This window comes from Zootoca vivipara, chromosome 4 (genome assembly GCF_963506605.1).
Source record: "Zootoca vivipara chromosome 4, rZooViv1.1, whole genome shotgun sequence".
Lineage (NCBI taxonomy): Eukaryota > Metazoa > Chordata > Lepidosauria > Squamata > Lacertidae > Zootoca > Zootoca vivipara.
The window spans coordinates 99271748-99291026 of NC_083279.1; the positions used below are offsets into that span (position 1 = coordinate 99271748).

General features: G+C 45.9%; 1 protein-coding gene across 1 annotated transcript; it reads left to right on the plus strand.

Moving 5' to 3' along the window:
- Positions 1–3431: 3431 nt before the first annotated feature.
- Positions 3432–18488, plus strand: LOC118085082 (disintegrin and metalloproteinase domain-containing protein 21-like). Its single transcript, XM_035115369.2, has 8 exons — positions 3432–3578; positions 4868–4957; positions 6533–6725; positions 8486–8591; positions 10419–10602; positions 12791–12868; positions 16903–17014; positions 18345–18488. The coding sequence occupies exons 1-8, from the start codon at positions 3432–3434 to the stop codon at positions 18440–18442; spliced, it is 1008 nt and encodes a 335-aa protein (XP_034971260.2). The 3' UTR covers positions 18443–18488.
- Positions 18489–19279: the final 791 nt, after the last annotated feature.

A 19279-nucleotide genomic window follows, 5' to 3' on the forward strand; every position in this document is an offset into this window, starting at 1 on the left:
AAAACAACCCCTAAAGCAGCAATTTAACATGAATTTTACTACTGAATGAGACCATTGATTCATAAAATGAAAGCAATAATCAATGTACTGTGCTATAAAATAAATAAGACAGTATTGTAGATGATGAAAATTATTATTTTTTTCTTACTTGCACTGATGATAGTCATTGTTTGGATGCGGGGGGGGGGAGGGGGCTTTTATCCATTTCCGCAGTCACATACTCAATCAGTCAGCTGAACTGGGTTCCACACAGTCACAAAAACAAATTAACCGAAAAAGCCTCAAAAAAAGAGCACAAAATACAGTGGTACCTTGGTTCTTGAACTTAATTCATTCCAGGAGTCCGTTTGACTTCCGAAATGTTCAAAATCCAAGGTGCGGCTTCCGATTGGTGCAGGCGCCCCGGAAACAATAGCCGACAGCCGCATCGGATGCTTGGCTTCCGAAAAACACTCGAAACCCGGTACACTTACTTCCAGGTAAGTGTAGCAATGGATTCAAGCTACAAGAAAGAAGATTCCACCTAAGCATTAGGAAGAACTTCCTGACAGTAAGAGCTGTTCGGCAGTGGAATTTGCTGCCAAGGAGTGTGGAGGAGTCTCCTTCTTTGGAGGTCTTTAAGCAGAGGCTTGACAGCCATATGTCAAGAATGCTTTGATGGCGTTTCCTGCTTGGCAGGGGGTTGGACTGGATGGCCCTTGTGGTCTCTTCCAACTCTGTGATTCTAGGATTCTAGGTTTTTGGCATTTAGGAACCAAGGCGTTTGAGAACCAAGGTACCACTGTATTTAAAAACTGGCAGGATGAAAAGTGTGGGTGAGATGGGAGGTTAATTTTCTTTCTTTCTTCTTGGAAAAGGACCTAAAAGAACTGCAGAACGCTGCTTCGCTATCGGAAAGCAGAATAAAAGAACTGAAGAGGCTGGCGGTAAGTCATGGCTACAACTGAGTGCCCTTTGTCGCTGTCATTACAGAGCACTGCTCTGGCCCCAAGCTTCCCGTTGTTGAATGGCGAGTGGCCCATTGGGAGTGTGAGGGTTGAGGGGAGCTGGAAGTTGAGTTGACACCACTAAAACTATCTAAAATGTATAAGAACATTTCAAGTAAATGCTGGAGATGTGGGGAAGCGGAAGGCTCAATGCTATGTACAGTGGTACCTCGGTTTACAAACACAATTGGTTCCGGAAGTCTGTACCTAACCTGAAGCGAACTTTCCCATTGAAAGTAATGGAAAGTGGATTAATCCGTTCCAGATGGGTCCGCGGAGTACTTAAACTGAAAATACTCAAACCGAGGTGTACTTAAACCGAGGTATGACTGTATGTGGTGGACCTGTAAGAAAATAAAGGAAGTTTGGGATGTAATTTATAATGAGCTCAAAAGAATGATTAAGGTACCTTTCATTTTTTTTATAAAAAAAACCAACAACAACAACCCGGACGCTTTCCTCCTGGGGATACTAGGCCCAGATATACCTAAAAATGCGAGAGAAATATTTTTGTATGCTACGGTAGCTGCAAGAATATTAATCGCTACGAATTGGAAAGGGGAGAAAACACTGACAAAGCTGGAGTGGCAAAATAAACTGTTGGAATATGCCGAGTTAGCAAAATTGACAGAAAAAAATGAGAGGTCACACTGATCAAACATTTGTTAGGAAATGGGACTTCTACAAAAAATATATCTTAAGGATTACTGTAATAACATGACGTTAGTGGCAGCCTTTGAATGGCTTCTGTGGTGTGACGGATAATTATAGGAGAATATAATATTGACGAAAATTAACAAATGAAAATGAAAGTAAATAGTGCGCTAGATACACTAAGTGGTAGGTGCATTTTGGGGTGGTAGGATGTTGTTATAGTTACAGGTAGGGACCCAGGTGGCGCTGTGGTTAAACCACTGAGCCTAGGACTTGCTGATCAGAAGGTCGGCGGTTCGAATCCCTGTGACGGGGTGAGCTCCCGTTGCTTGGTCCCAGCTCCTGCCAACCTAGCAGTTCGAAAGCACGTCAAAATGCAAGTAGATAAATAGGAACCGCTACAGCGGGAAGGTAAACGGCATTTCCATGTGCTGCTCTGGTTCGCCAGAAACGGCTTTGTCATGCTGGCCACATTACCTGGAAGCTATACGCCGGCTCCCTTGGCCAATAATGTGAGATGAGCGCGCAACCCCAGAGTCGGTCACGACTGGACCTAATGGTCAGGGGTCCCCTTACCTTACCTTACCCTTACCTTAGCCGTGTTGGTCTGACGTAGTCAAAACAGAATAAAAAAAAATCCTTCCAGGAGCACCTTAGAGACTAACTAAGTTTGTCATAGGTATGAGCCTTTGTGTGCATGCACACTTCTTCAGATACACTGAAACAGAAGTCACCAGACCCTTATATATAGTGAGAGGGTGGGGAGAGGGGTATTACTCAGAAGGGTGGTGGGAATGGGTGGTTGGCTGATAGGTGTGGTAAACCTGTTGATGGCTGTTAATGACTGCAATTGGTCTTACAGGAAAAAGCAAGGGGTGAGATGGCCAAAAATAGCTTTATCATGTATAATGAGATAAGAATCCAATGTCTCTATTCAGACCAGATCTCTCCATGGTTTTAAGCTTGGTAATAAGTTGCAGTTCAGCAACTTCTCTTTCCAGTCTATTTCTGAAAATCTTTTGTAATAAAACAGCTACTTTGAGATCTTGTATAGAATGTCCTGGGAGATTGAAGTGTTCTCCTGCTGGTTTCTCTGTCTTGTGATTCCTGATGTCAGATTGATATCCATTTATCCTTTGGCGTAGGGTTTGGCCTGTTTGTCCAATATGTTGTTGTTGTTGTTGTTGTTGTTGTTGTTGTTGTTGTGATGTCATTAGAAATTAAAGAAGAATGTGTTGTGATGTGATGTAACAAATATTACCATTTTCTTTTCTTTCTTCTGGATAACCCTTTTGTTTGTTACTTCTTTTAATCTCAATAAAGTATAAATGAAGTTGAACGTGAGGCTCTGAGATCAGAGGTTTGCGGAGGGTGGGATCCTCTTCCATCCTGCCAGTTCTCCCTCCGTAGGGTGCTGTGTGTGTGTGTGTGTGTGTGTGTGTGTGTGTGTGTGTGTGTGTCCTTCTGTGGGGCTCTTCCCTGAGGAAGCTTTCACATTGACCCAATGCAAGGAGCAGTGTCAGAGAAGCGATTTTCAACTGCCAGGGGAGAGAGATAGCTCAGTCTCCAAGGCCCAAGAGAGGGTCAGCCCTTTGTCAGGACCAGGGAAAGTCACAAATGTGGATTGAGAAAGGAAGAAGGGTCGTGGAGGTCGGACATCGCCCCTGACCATTGGTCATGTTGGCTGAAGCATTCTCTGCTGGGCACCAGGTTGGCCTGGGCTGGTCTAGGCTTTAAACATATAGGACCATAGAATGGGACCCCAAGGGCCATCCAACCCAACCCCCAGCAATGGGAAGTGCAGGAACACCAGCCTTTGAAGAAGGCACCACCACCACCACCCCAGTAGCAAAGCAGCCTCAGTACGCTAGGCAGAAGTTCAACAGGTGCAGCGGAGAGGCCTGCGGGGTCCTTTTTGCCCCTACTGCCTACTGGGAGGTTGGGGGGGGGGGTGGTGGAGCATGGATGAGACCTCCATCCTGACAAATAATAACAATTATTATTATTATTATTATTATTATTATTATTATTATTATTATTATTATTACACTGCCCATCTGGCTGGGTTTCCCCAGCCACTCTGGGTGGCTTCCAACAACCATTAAAATACAAGAATCTATTAAACATTAAAAGCTTCCCTAAACAGGGCTGCCTTCAGATGTCTTCTAAAAGTCTGGTAGTTGTTTTTCTCTTTGACATCTGGTGAGAGGGCATTCCACAGGGTGGGTGCCACTACCGAGAAGGCCCTCTGCCTGGTTCCATGCAACTTGGCTTCTCGCAGGGAGGGAACCGCCAGGAGGCCCTCGGCGCTGGACCTCAGTGTCCGGGCAGAACGGTGGGGGTGGAGACGCTCCTTCAGGTATACTGGACTAAGGCCATTCAGGGCTTTAAAAATCAGCACCAACACTTTGAATTGTGCTCAAAGCCTCTTCCATCCTTTCCTGGTTCCCAGAGGTTGTTGTGATGTCTCTGACCACATGGTTACAGAGAGTAGGGCTGGATGACATGTCAATATATCATCCATCTTGGTCTCATGGTTTTTGACCATGGTTAGGGGTGATATGATAGCCATGTTCAAATATATAAAAGGATGTCATATAGAGGAGGGAGGGAGGTTGTTTTCTGCTGCTCCAGAGAAGCGGACACGGAGCAATGGATTCAAGCTACAAGACAGAAGATTCCACCTAAACATTAGGAAGAACTTCCTGACAGTAAGAGCTGTTCGGCAGTGGAATTTGCTACCAAGGAGTGTGGTGGAGTCTCCTTCTTTGGAGGTCTTTAAGCAGAGGCTTGACAGGCATATGTCAAGAATGCTTTGATGGTGTTTCCTGCTTGGCAGGGGGTTGGACTGGATGGCCCTTGTGGTCTCTTCCAACTCTACGATTCTATGATTCTATGACCTGCCCATGTATTTCGAATCACAATATGGGTGTGTGCCATGCAAAAATCACGATGCTTCTCTCGATTCCTGAAGCCTCTGTTAACTCCGCTGGCTCAGCTCTCCCCTGCCTCCTGCAGCGTAGTGGGGGGGCTGGGGGGGCAGGCTGTGGCCCCGGGTTCATTTTTTGGAGAGAGCGTGACCGGGCACCCCCACAGGCTTTGGCAGCTCTGCTCCCAGGTCAGGTCTGACCAGAGGGGTGGGAGAGGGAGAGGGCGAAGAGGAGGAGAGGGACAGATCTGGAGGGGGTCCAAGAAGCTGTTAACTAGCCTGCCCTCTTTTCTGACAGGAGTGCCAGGGAAATGATTGCTGCCAAGAGGATTGCAAGCTGAAACCAAACACAGCGTGTTCTTACGGACTCTGCTGTGACAAATGCAAGGTAAGATTGCCACGGAAGCTGTCATTTGCCTCTGCTTTGGTGCTTGAAATCCTTACTCTCTGGGCCTGTCGAATCTCCAACAAACCCCTTGGTGACATCCTTGTGCAGATAGTTACGGTATATTAATGTCACAATGCCTTTCATGGCTTATTTGCATTAGATAATGCAAGTGGTCTCTTTCTTTGGGTCGAATTTCTTCTCCATCTCGAGTTGGCATAGCTGCCAAGTCTCCCGTTTTCCCCGGGAAATGCCCGTTTTTCCAGCTGTTCCTAGCTGAAAAAACGGATTTTTTTGTTTTTCCCCGGTTTATTCTGGCACGGTGGCCATTTTGGAACTGGGCGGAGCATGCTCAGAAGCGACTTTTGATGCTGCTCTGCCCAGTTCCAAAATGGCTGCAGTGCGACTTCTGGCGCGGCGGCCATTTTGGAACTGGGCAAAGCAGCATCAAAAGTCACTTCTGAGCATGCTCCGCCCAGTTCCAAAATGGCAGCAGCGCTACTTCTGGTCTCCTACTTCCGCCCGGTCCCTTATTTCTCCGACAGCAACTTGCCAGGTATGAGTTGGGGGAAGGCCGAACATACACTACATTATCTATGTTTATTCCTTTCTTATTTAGCCCCCTCAATACTTACCCATCCTCATTTTATTTTATGATTACATCCACCGCAGCCCCACTTTACAGACAAAATGCGCTCATCGTAGGCAATATAATTTTTAAGAGCCTTGTTTTTCGACAAGTCCAACGCTGCCAGCCAGGAAGGAACTTGCTGAGCTGGAGAACCCACGTTTGCATAGATCCGTTTGCATATCCCACACTGGTGCATTTTGTCTTATTTGCATGATTATTTGCATTTATTTGCAAAGACGGGCTCTGGTGGATTCAGCAGACTAGACCATTAGTGGGTCCAATGGCCAAGGCGGCAGTTTCTGCACGAGATGCAGAGGGAAGTGAGGGGAAGGGAGGCTAACTAAGAAGGAAAACTCTTGATCCTAAATCTCCGCTGCCTTGCGGGACATCTTCAGGAGAAGAACAGGCTAAGGAACAAACCCTACACAAATCCGGAGTGAAGTCCTTAAGACAGTTGGGTGGTGCCATGTACACCTCCTTCCAGCTTGCTCTGCTTTCCTTTGGATCACATCAGTGAGGGTGAGAGGGGGGGGGTTCTTGTCGCCTGGGCAGCCCAGGACCTCCAGAGACACTACTCAGGCTGGCACTCCAGGGAGGTCACTTTGCTAAAGCAGCAAAAACAATACGGGTGGCAGCAGTTGCAAGTTACTGCCCTCTGCAGCCACAGCAGACGCTGTGATTCTCCAGCAGTTTGACTTCTCCTCCAGAGGCACACTCCATTGTCTCTCGAGACAGACAGACGCCAAGAACATTTTATTCCACAGTTTGTCTGTTGTGTGCATATTTCCATGCGGTGTTACAAAGCCAGAGCCTGTTGTATGTAGGCAGTCAATAATTTGCATAATAATAATAATAATAATAATAATAATAATAATAATAATAATAAATGTTTCTGCATCCTCTGGGAAAGCAGCCACAGTTTGCGGTTTGGTTCTTGTTTCCAACAGATTGCCCCCGAAGGGAAAGAATGCAGGGAAGCCGTTTCCGAATGTGATTTCCCTGAATACTGCAATGGGGTTTCCGCCCAATGCCCCGTGGATGTGCACAAGCAAAATGGGATGCCATGCGGCAACAAGGACATCTGCTATTCGGGGAAATGCTTCAATGTTCACCAGCAGTGCGAAGATATCTTTGGCAAAGGCAAGGCTGACATGATTGAATGCAAAATAGCTACCAGCTTTGTGCCGTCCTGTACAGAGTGTTCCTAAGCGGTCTAAACCGCACAGCCTAGGGCTTGCCGATCAGAAAGTCGGCGGTTCGAATCCCCGCGACGGGGTGAGCTCCTGTTGCTCGGTCCCAGCTGCCCAACCAGCAGTTCGAAAGCACATCAAAGTGCAAGTAGATAAATAGGGACCGCTCCAGCGGGAAGGTAAACGGCGTTTCTGTGCGCTGCTCTGGTTCACCAGAAGGGACTTAGTCATGCTGGCCACATGGCCTGGAGCTGTCTGTGAACAAACACCGGCTCCCTCAGCCTATAGAGCGAGATGAGCGCGCAACCCCAGAGTCGTCCGTGACTGGACCTAACGATCAGGGGTACCCTTACCTTTACCTTTAAATGTGCCTCTGAGCACGGGAGAGCAGATCTGAACTTTTCGGTTTCTCAGCTTTCCAATCTTCGGGTCTCCACATTTCCACTTCAGCTTGTGAATTATTATTACTGTATTATTATTTCCGGGTGCTCACAAAACTTAATCAGCATTTCAGAGCTGCTTTCTTCTAATATACACATTTTTTGCAAAGTAATTTCCCTTGGTATAATGCAGTTTTGCATATTTGGGCTAATTTTTATGCACATTTTGCCAGAGTATATGCATTTTCTCCTCCTTGGTGGGAAAAGTGCATTGCAACCTCCAGAGGGGTGTGAATTTTGATGGATGGTTGTGTTTTGGTTTGCTCCTCGTGTGATTTGGGTAGGTTCACATTTAAGGGCGAGCTGGACTTTAAGGAACTTCTAACCCAACTCCACTTCTGTGATCAGGAATTTGTGAGTCTTCTCCTAGCCAGGAGGGACAAATGCTGTATCAGGAAGGTTCCCTCTGGCAACCTCACACTGAATTTCTCGTGCATAAATCTCATGCAGAAATCAACAAATACTGAGACTGCCTGGGACCAGCCTTCCTGCTTACCAGCTCCTTCAGCCACTGGCTGAGCTGCTGCGATGACACAGAATTGTGCACATATTATTCTAGCTGCATGGAGGAAACCGCCACAGTAGAACTTTCAGCTAACTTGGCTATGCTTTGGGGAGGAGCTTTGGGGTTTCTTAAATTGTTATGGATGGGAGAGAGACGTTTCACCCCAAGCCCTTAAAGGAATCTGATTGTAACTTACCCAAAGCACGTAAGTGGTATAGAATACATATGCCCCTCCTATCACACGATGACCAATACTCTTCCATGGTAGGGTTGCCATATTTCAGAAGGTGAAAGTTGTTGAGCTTTTTCTGCAAAATCTCAAAAGTTCTTGAGCTATTTTTAATGAAATTCACCAAAAAAAAAACCCTACACTTTCCGGCCAGACGCTGTTTGCGAGGTCCAAATACCAGCTATGTCTGGATGCATGGCAGCCCTACGGTGGAGGCTATTGCCCAAGCAGGATTGTTTGGGACTATAATCTGAAGTTCAGGAGGTTAAGATGCAGTTATGTCCCAAATTTCAATATCTTAAGTCTGTTGATTTCGGTGGGTCTGCTTTTGGCTATCACCATTTACCTGCTAGAGGTGTGAAAGAAAAGAGGCCCACCATTTTAAGAGCTAGCCATTTTAATAAATTCAAATTATTTGGATTTGGATGGGGGGGGGGGAGAGATGCCTTCCTTGTCTTCTTATTGTGAATGTACACACACTTTGCTCCTGACACTTTCCCCCTTTTCCCTATCTCCTCTTTCTCCCAAATCCGAAGGTGCAAAAAGTGCTCCGCTGAGTTGCTACAAAAAAGTCAACGTGAGAGGAGATCGGATTGGCAACTGCGGCAGGAATAAATTGGGGTACAAGAAATGCAAAGAAGAGTAGGTTCTACCTGTGGGCAGGGGTCCAACCTGCTGGGTCCGATGCAAAGGGGGCAATTGATCAGTGGCATAGCATGTGATGCCAGTGCCCGGGGCAAGACAAGGATTGCGTCCCCTAACCTTCTTGGGGGCGTCACGTGGGAGGCAACAGGTAGACTTTGCTGTGCCCCATAGCTGCCAAGTTATCCCTTTTTTTTAAGGGAAATTCCCTTATGCTGAATAGGCTTCCTCGTGAGAAAAGGGGAAAACTTGGCAGCTATGCTGTGCCCCAGTCGCAGCGTTCGCCCTCTCAGCTCGGCAAGCTCGCGGCTGGTTCTCCTTGGTGCGCAGTTTTCCATATAGCTTTAATTTTATCAGAGTTTATTTTTTGAAAGATTCTTTTTTAGCTGTTCTTGGTTTTATCTGCAGGTAGGTAGCCGTGTTGGTCTGACATAGTCGAAACAAAATAAATAAATTCCTTCTAGCAGCACCTTAAAGACCAACTAAGTTTTTTTTTAATTTTGGTATGAGCTTTCGTGTGCATGCACACTTCTTCAGATACACTTAAATAGAAGTCCCCAGACGCTTATATATAGAGAAAGGGTGGGGAGGGGTATCACTCAGTTTTATCTGTTAGCTGCCTGAGTCCCAGAACTTTTTTTAATCCCTTCTCAGATTTAATACAGTTAGCAAGAATACTTGTGCATTTAAGTTATACAGGTGAAATAAGGGGCGGAGGGCAGGGAAAAGTTACTAGGAAGATCAAGTGCAAGGAAAATGTTGGCTCCAAGTGGTGGTCTTAAATTAAGGCACGACTCCTCTAGGAAGTTTCCTAGAGAAATCTAACTTTGTAGCTGCTTATTGTTTTGGGGAATTTCAAGGTTTTTACTCAGTTTTAGGACCCAGATTCTTGGCAACAGATATATCCATCTTAAGGTGACTGGATTTTTCCACTTAAACCATGAAGATAGAACCATTCCTAAAATAAGTCATTAACCTTTAAAAACACATCGTCGTCATCGACACTGGAGGCAGGAGGGATGTCTTGTTGGACCTTGGTAAAAAAATAGCTAGCCTAGAGCTCCCTTTTGTTCGGATGACCTTGAAAGTTCAGGGCCAATTTCTCCTGGTACAGAGCTGGTGCTGTCCCTGAAGGGCTGGTAAAAGTTCCCCACGCTTTGCCCTTAGTGAGATTAACAAGCCAGATTGAATTTGGCAGAAATAAACGATAAATTGCAAGAACTCAGGCCAAAAGAGGATGGATTTCAAATAAGTCTTCACAAGGTTTTATTGATGTGATGCGGAGTTTAAATGGGAATCAATCCCAATGTTGAAGGCAAATATTCTTCGTCAGCTGGAATATTGAGAAAGTTGAAATGAATCTTAGAATAATTCTCCTTATAATAAATGTAAGGTTAGTTACTCACAGATATACCTGTTATGTTCATTTAAACACAGTCTCTGCCTTTTACATATGATAAAACTTTATGTTTAGAGATCTGAATGAATTTTTATTATAAGGAGAATTATTCTAAGATTCATTTCAACTTTCTCAATATTCCAGCTGACGAAGAATAGTCAAAACAGGGCCTTGTCCTGATTTTTACTGGAATTTACCTTTATTTGCCTTCAACATTGGGATTGATTCCCATTTAAACTCCGCATCACATCAATAAAACCTTGTGAAGACTTATTTGAAATCCATCTTCTTTTGGCCTGAGTTCTTGCAATTTATCGTTTATTTCTGGACTTTCCCAAGAACTCCAATTTCTACTGAGATTGAATTTGGCGACAAGGCATCCCGGGCCGGTACGTACTCTCTCTTTCCCTTCTCACTTTTTGTTGCAGAGATGTCCTTTGCGGAAGGATCCAGTGCGTCAACATCTATAAAGTCCCAAGATTTGCAGTCAAACGTTCTGTAGTTCAGACTCCTATGGACAATCTATTGTGTTGGGGGACAGCTTCCCACAAAGGGGACGACGTGCATGACGTTGGAGTGATAGCAGATGGATCAGTGTGTGGTGACAACAAGGTGACGTTGGTTACCTCTGAGCAGGGCTGAAGGGGCAAGTCCTGGAGGGTTTAGGGGGTGGCCATTTTAGAGGTCGCCATGCCTGGAGGCAAGACTGGATGCAGTGCTTCTGCCGATGGTTCTCAGCTGGGCGTGCCGTGGTGTTTAGTCTTTGTACCTGGTTGGGCTGTCAGGAATCTGTGGCTCTAAAAAATGCTGCATGAATTAATAAATAAATACAGGTGAAACTCGGAAAATTAGAATATCCTCGAAAAGTGCATTTATTTCAGTAACGCAACTTAAAAGGTGAAACCAGTCTATGAGATAGATCAGGGGTCCCCAGACTAAGGCTCACGGGCGCGCTTCTGGGTTAAAAAAATATATATATATATATATGCCAGAAATTATTTGTGCACATGCGTATGGGCCTCTCCCGACCCGGAAGTGCACCAGAAATAATGTTTGCGTGCTTGTGCAAACATCATTTCCAGTGCACTTCCGGGTCAGGCCATGCGCATGCGCACAAACAATTTTTGCTGCTTTTTTCCGACCCAGAAGTGCGCCGCCGCGCCTGTAAGAGTGTGTCCGCATGCGCACGGGCACGCACTCCCCCGCCCTCTGGCCCTCCGCGCAATCAGCACGGTGGGCACCTGCCTGAAGCCAGGTAAGTTTGGGGACTCCTGAGACAGATACATGACATGCAAAGCAAGATATGCCAAGCCTTGATTTGTTGTAATTGTAATTATTTGTGCTTAGGCAGGTCAATTATAAATGGAATGTAATTTATGAAATGTAATAGCGATGTTTATTTTTGTATTCTTGTAACCATTTGTTTTATTACTGTGGAATTTCCGAAAGAAAGCGTTTGTAAAAATTAAAAGACAAATAAATAATAATAATAATAATAATAATAATAATAATAATAATAATAATAATAATGATTTTATTTATACCCCACCCTTCCCAGTCAAGACCGGACTCAGGGCGGCTAACAACAAAAATATCAAAACAAGCATAAAAGAAACGATTCAATTAAAATACAAGTTAAATACAATGTTAAAATTCAATTTTAAAATTAGGAATCTACAAGTGGAACCTCATTTAAATATCTGTAGGATAAAACCTCAGGGGAGGGTAACACCGGGGTCAGACTGTGTCAGTCCAAAGGCCAAGCGTAACAGCTCTGTCTTGCAGGCCCTATGAAAAGATGACAACTCCCGCTGGGCCCTAGTCTCCGGAGAGAGAGCGTTCCACCAGGTCGGGGCCAGTACTGAGAAGGCCCTGGTCCTGGTCGAGGCCAGTCTAGCCACCTTGTGACTCGGGATCTCCAGTATGTTATTATTTGTGGACCTGTCTGCAGGGCATACCGGGAGAGGCGGTCCCGCAGGTATGAGGGTCCTAAGCCGCATAAGGCTTTAAAGATCAAAACCAGCACCTTAAACCTGACCCTGTGCTCCACCGGGAGCCAGTGCAGCTGGTAAAGCACTGGATAAATGTGATCCCGCGGCGAGGACCCCGTAAGGAGTCTCACCGCGGCATTCTGCACCCGCTGGAGTTTCTGGGTCAGTTTCAAGGACAGCCCCGCGTAGAGCGAGTTACAATAATCAAGCCTAGAGGTGACCATCGCATGGATCACTGTGGCCAGGTCAGGGCGAGAGAGGTAAGGGACCAACTGCTTAATGTAGCGGAGATGGAAAAATGCCACCTTGGCTGTGGTTGCAGCCTGCACCTCCATGGAAAGGGAGGCATCCAAGGTTACACCCAAGCTCTTGACAGAAGGGGCTGACACTAATTGAACCCCAGCAAAAGATGGAAGTTGCCCCCCCCCGCCCCATGTCATCCCGACCCAACCAGAGGACCTCTGTCTTTGAAGGAATTAGCTTCAGCCGACTCCCACGTAGCCATCCAGCCACAGCTTCCAAGCTATTACTGAAATCAATGCACTTTTCAACAATATTCTAGTTTTCCGAGTTTCACCTGTAGATTGTCTTGGTTAAGAGTAGGCTGAACTCAAGAAATAACTATCCACCGAAGGGTTTGCCTTGACCTCACTAAATAATATGTTTAGAGAAGGCCAGGCGGTAATTTTGTGGCTCTGCAAATCAACTATCTGCCACAGGACGCATCTGTTTTCTGGATGTCTGCAAAAATTGAAGAAATCGGGCCTTCCTGCCCCCCCATTAACACATTGATATATACTTTTCCCTAGGTATGCATCAAAAGAGAATGCGTTGACCTGAAAGTTCTGAATTATGATTGCAATTTCACAAGATGTAACAACCAGGGGGTAAGTATCATGGAAGCATAGAATCGTAGAGTTGGAAGGGACCCCCAAGGGGCATCTAGTCCAGCCCCCTGCAATGCAGGAATCTCAGCTCAAGCATCCATGACAGGTGGCCATCTAGCCTCCGCTTAAAAACCTCCAAGGAAGGAGAGTCCACAACCTTCTGAGGGAGTCTGTTCCAAATAAGTTGACTTTCCAGAGTAGGATGGTAGCATTTGTGCCTTCCGAACTGGTGATTCTTTACTCAAGGCAATGGGTGGTATTCAAAGAGAAGGGCAACCCCCCCCCAAAAAAACCCAAACAGTTTGGGGGCAGGGGACATAGAATCAAAGAATTGGAAGGGTTGGAAAGGACCCCTGAGGGTCATCTACTCTGCCCCCCCCCGCAAGGCAGTAATCTCAACATGGTTCTCTCTTACAACACACATGAAACAGAAGTTACAGGTAGAAATGTCTAGTCCTTTTTTGCTGCCAAAATGAAAAGATACAAAGAAGACTATAATGTCTTGAGAAGCAGCAGGCTAAAAGTTGAATGCTCATTTTTTACAGGAAATAAAGCGCCCATAGCATGTGTTTGGTATCATAGCAGATGATTGCATTATATATGAGTAGAATCGCAGTAGCGGTATTGTGTTTTGACCTTCCTCCTCCTCCTCCTCCAACAAGCGTTTTACGCAGTGGTCTTTCCCAGCCTGCTTCTATGGAATTGCTTTTAGATGTTTTCATCGTTTCCTTGTTTTTGTGCGCTTGGTGCCCTGGACCCCTTTGGGAGGAAGGATGTGGCATAAAAGGAATAACAAAGCATTTTTAAAAAAACACAGTGAAATAGGCATACGTAAATCCATTATGCAATTTTTAAATGTAATGTATTGCGTTGGGGTACGGAATTTGACAAACAGAGGTGAAGTGGATTATAGAATCATAGAATCGTGCAGCTGGAAGGCACCCAGAAGGTCATCTCGTCCAACCCCCTGCAATGCAGGAATGCTGCTCAGAGCTGTCCCTGGGTGGGCTCGAACCACCAACCTTCCAGTAATAACAAACAACAACAACAACAACATTTTATTTATACCCCGCCCATCTGGCTGGGTTTCCCCAGCCACTCAGGGTGGCTTCCAACAAAATATTAAAATACATTAATTCATCAAATATTAAAAGCTTCCCTAAACAGGGCTGCCTTCAGATGTCTTCTAAAAGTCATATAGTTGTTTATTTCCTTGACATCTGATGGGAGGGCGTTCCACAGGGTGGGTGCCACTACCGAGAAGGCCCTCTGCCTGGTTCCCTGTAACTTTGCTTCTCGCAGTGGGGGAACTGCCAGAAGGCCCTCGGCGCTGGACCTCAGTGTCTGGGCAGAACGATGGGGGTGGAGACGCTCCTTCAGGTCTACTGGACCGAGGCCGTTTAGGGCTTTCAAGGGTAGCAGCAACCTTTTGAATTGTGCTCGGAAACATACTGGGAGCCAATGTAGGTCTTTCAGGACCAGAGTTATGTGGTCTCGGTGGCCACTCCCAGTCACCAGTCTAGCCGCCGCATTCTGGATTAGTTGTAGTTTCCGGGTCACCTTCAAAGGTAGCCCCACGTAGAGCGCATTGCAGTAGTCCAAGCGGGAGATAATCAGAGCATGCACCACTCAGCTGAGACAGACTGCGGGCAGGGAGGATCTCAGCCGGGGTACCAGATGGAGCTGGCAGACAGCTGCCCTAGACACAGAATTGACTTGCGCCTCCGTGGACAGCTGTGGAGTTTGGATTTGATATCCCGCTTTATCACTACCCGAAGGAGTCTCAAAGCAGCTAACATTCTCCTTTCCCTTCCTCCCCCACAACAAACACTCTGTGAGGTGAGTGGGGCTGAGAGACTTCAGAGAAGTGTGGCTAGCCCAAGGTCACCCAGCAGCTGCATGTGGAGGAGCGGAGACACGAACCCGGTTCCCCAGATTACGAGTCTACCGCTCTTAACCACTACACCACACTGGCTCCAAAATGGCTCCCAGGCTGTGCACCTGGTCCTTCAGGGGCACAGTTACCCCATTCAGGACCAGGGAGTCCTCGGTCAACAGCCAGACACACTGACCCATTGCACCACCTGAGATAGGATGCTGTGGAAGGTCTGTAGCCAAGTGGCAGAGCAGCTGCTTTGCAAGCAAAAGGTCCCAGGTTCCAATCCTCCAATGGCAAACCCAGGTAGAGCTGTGGAAGAGGCCCCCTGCCTAAAACCCCAGAGAGAACCCCGAGCTAAATATGAGCAGTTCCGAGCTAAATGGACCCCAGTGGTCTGACTCAGGAGAAGGCAAGTACAGTGGGACCTCGACTTACGAGCTCTTCGACATCTGATGTTTTCGGCTTACGAGCGGGAAAAGTGGCTGCACGCTTACAATTTTTCCGACATCCGAACGGAAAAACCTTTTCGCGGCTAGATGCGGTTTCCTCGACTTACGAATTTTTCCGTTTTCAGTGCATTCCTATGGGAAACCGCTTTTCCTATGGGAAACTCGACTTACGAAGTTTTCAACCTACGAGTGTGCATTCGGAACGGATTAAATTCGTAAGTCGAGGTCCCACTGTACTCCTCTTATCTATACTGTCATTTTAAAAGGCCAGCATTATTATTACTTTGTTCATAATTATACGCAAGACAATATATTCCCTTTTTAATATATTTGTATATATGTACTATATTCAATTTAAAAAAATCAAAAGTTCAGCATTCCATTCTCTTACGTGACTAAAGAGCCTGTGGTATGTTAAATTTGGACTCTTACCTGCATTTCTGGGGGAAAGCTTTTAATGTTTGATGGATTTCTGTATTTTAATGTTTTGTTGGAAGCCGCCCAGAGTGGCTGGGGGAACCGGGCCAGATGGGCGGGGTATAAATAAATATATTATTATTATTATTATTATTATTATTATTACCGGTGTTATATAAGGCAGCCTCCTGCGTAGGAGCTGTAGAACACGGAAAATATCTCAGAAATGCAGGTGAAACTCAGAAAATTAGAATATCGTCGGAAAGTGCATTTATTTCAGTAATGCAACTTATAATTATTTTATTTTAATTTTAATTTTTACAAATGCTTTCTTTTGGAAATTGCACAGTAATAAAACAAATGGTTACAATAATGCAAAATTAAACACAAATAGCAACATTCTGCAGATCCCGAGCCATAAGGTGGTTAGATTGGCCTCTACTGGGGCCAGGGCCTTTTCAGTATTGGCCCCGACTTGGTGGAATGCTCTCTCACAGGAGACCAGGGCCCTGCAGGATTTGACATCTTTCCGCAGGGCCTGCAAGACGGAGCTGTTCCACCTGGCCTTTGTCTGACCCTTATGTTCTCCTCCCTTATGGTTTTGATTTGGGCCATTTTAAAATGAGGCTGCATTTTAAATTCAAATTATTTTTTAACCTGTATTTTAATTGTTTTTCTTTCTTTTACGTTTTATTGTAATTTTATTGGTGTTAGCCGCCCTGAGCCTGAGGGCGGGGTATAAATAAAAATTATTATTATTATTATTATTATTATTATTATTATTACATTTCATTAATTATATTCCATTTATAATTGACCCGCTAACGACAAATAATTACAATGACAACAAATAAAGGCTTGGCATATCTTGCTTTGCATGTCATGCATCTATCTCATGTATTGGTTTCACCTTTTAAGTTGCGTTACTGAAATAAATGCACTTTTCAACAATACAGTGGTACCTCGCAAGATGAATGCCCTGCAAGAGGAATGTGTCTTGCGATCTGATGGTGACTCGCAATATGAATTCGTTTTGCGAAAAATTCGTCTTGCGAATCGCGGTTTCCCATAGGAATGCATTGAAATTTAATTAATGTGTTCCTATGGGCAAAGAAAGAAATTTCAATGTGTTCCTATGGGAAACCGCGATTTGCAAGGCGAATTTTTCACAAAATGAATTGACTCGCGGAATGAATTAAATTCGTCTCGCGAGGCACCACTGTATTCTAATTTTCCGAGTTTCACCTGTAAATCCTTTGTTTGCTGCTCAAACGCTTGATGTATTTCAGTTCTGCAACAGCAACAGGAATTGCCACTGCAGTTACGGATGGGCCCCTCCCTATTGTGCTGGCAGGGGATTTGGAGGAAGCCTCGACAGCGGCCCCCCTCCGGAACAAAAGAGTGAGTATCTTCTTCCAGGGACTGGCTGCACCTCTTACCGCAGAGACGTTCACACCTGTGCTGCTTCCCTGAACAGTCCAAGGAAATCTCTGGACTGATGACACATCTTGGATCAGATCCATCCCAGATTCCTAAAGGAGGGGTTCCCAAACCGGGCATCCCCAAACTGCGCCCCTCCAGATGTTTTGGCCTACAACTCCCATGATCCCTAGCTAATAGGTCAGGGATGATGGGAATTGTAGTCCAAAACATCTGGAGGGCCGAAGTTTCTCCAGGAGTTCTCCCTTTCTGCAAACATTGTTGGGTCCATTGGAGTACCTGTAGCAAGCTGCAGTTCTCAGAATCGAAGGAAACAGATTGCTCTGATGTTTTTATGTCTAAAATGCCAATTTTGGGGTCCTAAAAAAATGTCCGTAGGTCAGCTTTACCTATGCAGTGGAATGACAACCCCCCCCCCGTTTCCATTCAATTATATAAATTATATTACAGTTGGTGTCCTGTTGGATGTAACATGTTCCATCCATCTTGGGGCTTCCGAAGGTCGTTGTCTCCATGAGACGCTCGCGGGTGATACAGCGGGCTCCTCCACGCTTCCGGTTGCCCCCAATAACCCCCCCCAGCTTAGTTTATTTGTTAGGTTTCTATACCTTCCCTTCATCGAAAGGTATCAGAGCAGTTCACAAAATAATATAAAAGATAAAGCACAAGTGAATTCAGCTTTACCGCTGAACCTCAATTGGGTTTTTTCCAGAATGGCATTTGCTGCAACTTAAGTGCTAAAGAGGGTACAGGTGGCATTGTGGTCTAAACCACAGAGCTTGCCGATCTGAATGTCGACGGTTCGAATCCCCGCGACGGGGTGAGCTCCTGTTGCTCGGTCCCAACTCCTGCCCACCTAGCAGTTTGAAAGCACGTCAAAGTGCAAGTAGATAAATAGGGACCGCTCCAGCAGGAAGGTAAATGGCGTTTCCGTGTGCTGCTCTGCTTTCGCCAGAAGTAGCTTAGTTGTGCTGGCCACATGACCCGGAAGCTGTCTGCGGACAAACGCTGGCTCCCTTAGCCTATAGAGCGAGATGAGCGCCGCAACCCTAGAGTTGTCTGTGACTGGATTTACCTTTTTAAGTGCTAAAGTGTGGGTTTTCCTGGAAGAAAGTGGCAGGGAAGAGGGATGAGCCCAGAGTCTGGAAGTACAAGAATGAGATCCAGGATTGTTGATGGCTCAATATGTGTGTGTGTGTGTGTGTGTGTGTGTGTGTGTGTGTGTGTGTGTAATCTGTCCTTTAACACTGAAGTGCAGAATATTAATTCCCTCTCTTCCTCTTTTTCTCAGAAACTAGCAAGGTTGCAATGCTGAGCTCTATGCTTGGGATTGGCTTGCTTTTGCTGGCTACTGTTATAATGCTCAGGAACTCTATACAGATCTGGTAAGCATAGTCTCCTCCATTCTTGCTCCATGGGATAAAAACATGTCTGCCTTGCCAGTGTTAGAAACTCAAGATACATAAGGTGGCGCCTTAAACCTGGGTTATGGTTGCCACAACAAACGTCTAGGTGCCTTTTTCTAGTGGGGTTTTGTTGTTATTATTAGTATTGTTTTCATTTCTGTAGTGCCTTATATTTCAAAGAAGAAAAAACTCAAAGCATAAAGCATCCAATAAAACAATCCGGGGGGGGGGGGAGTAAATTCTATCTTCAAGGAAAATATTGTCTCCAAGTGACACTTTCCTTTTCCCACATTTACTTGCCTACTTAATTTATAGTGCTGCCCCCGTAGCAGAAGTCCTCTAGGAAGCCAGTGTGGAGTAGTGGTTAGACCAGGCACCCCCAAACTATGGCCCGGGGGCCGGATACAGCCCAAAGGACTCATTTATCTGGCCCGCGGCAACTCCCGCTGCCGCCGCTCGCTCTTACCAGCGCGGTGCGGCTGCCCATTTCCAGGTCGCAGGAGCAGCGGAAATAGCTTGCGCGCATGCATAAGCGTCATTTCTGGCGCATTTCCGGGTTGGAGGAGGCCCGTGCGCATGTGCACAAGCTATTTCCGGTGCTCCTGTGACCCAGAAGTGCGCTCCCACGCACTCCTCCGCCCACCGGCCTGCTGCAGGATTGGTGCTGCAGGCACTGGCCCGAAGTGCGGTAACTTTGGTGACCCCCTGGGTTAGAGTGTCGGGCTAGGACCTGGGAGATCTGGGTTCAAATCCCCACTCCATCATCAAGCTCACTGGTGACCTTGGAGTCAGTCCCCAGTCTCTTAACCTAGCTCACAGG

Coding starts and splice junctions, on each gene's coding strand:
- LOC118085082 (XM_035115369.2), top strand. CDS start 3,432: ATGGGAAGTGCAGGAACACCAGCCTTTGAAGAAGGCACCACCACCACC. Junction 6,726..8,485: donor CGAAGATATCTTTGGCAAAG/GCAAGGCTGACA, acceptor CCAAATCCGAAG/GTGCAAAAAGTGCTCCGCTG. Junction 17,015..18,344: donor CCCCCCTCCGGAACAAAAGA/GTGAGTATCTTC, acceptor TCTTTTTCTCAG/AAACTAGCAAGGTTGCAATG.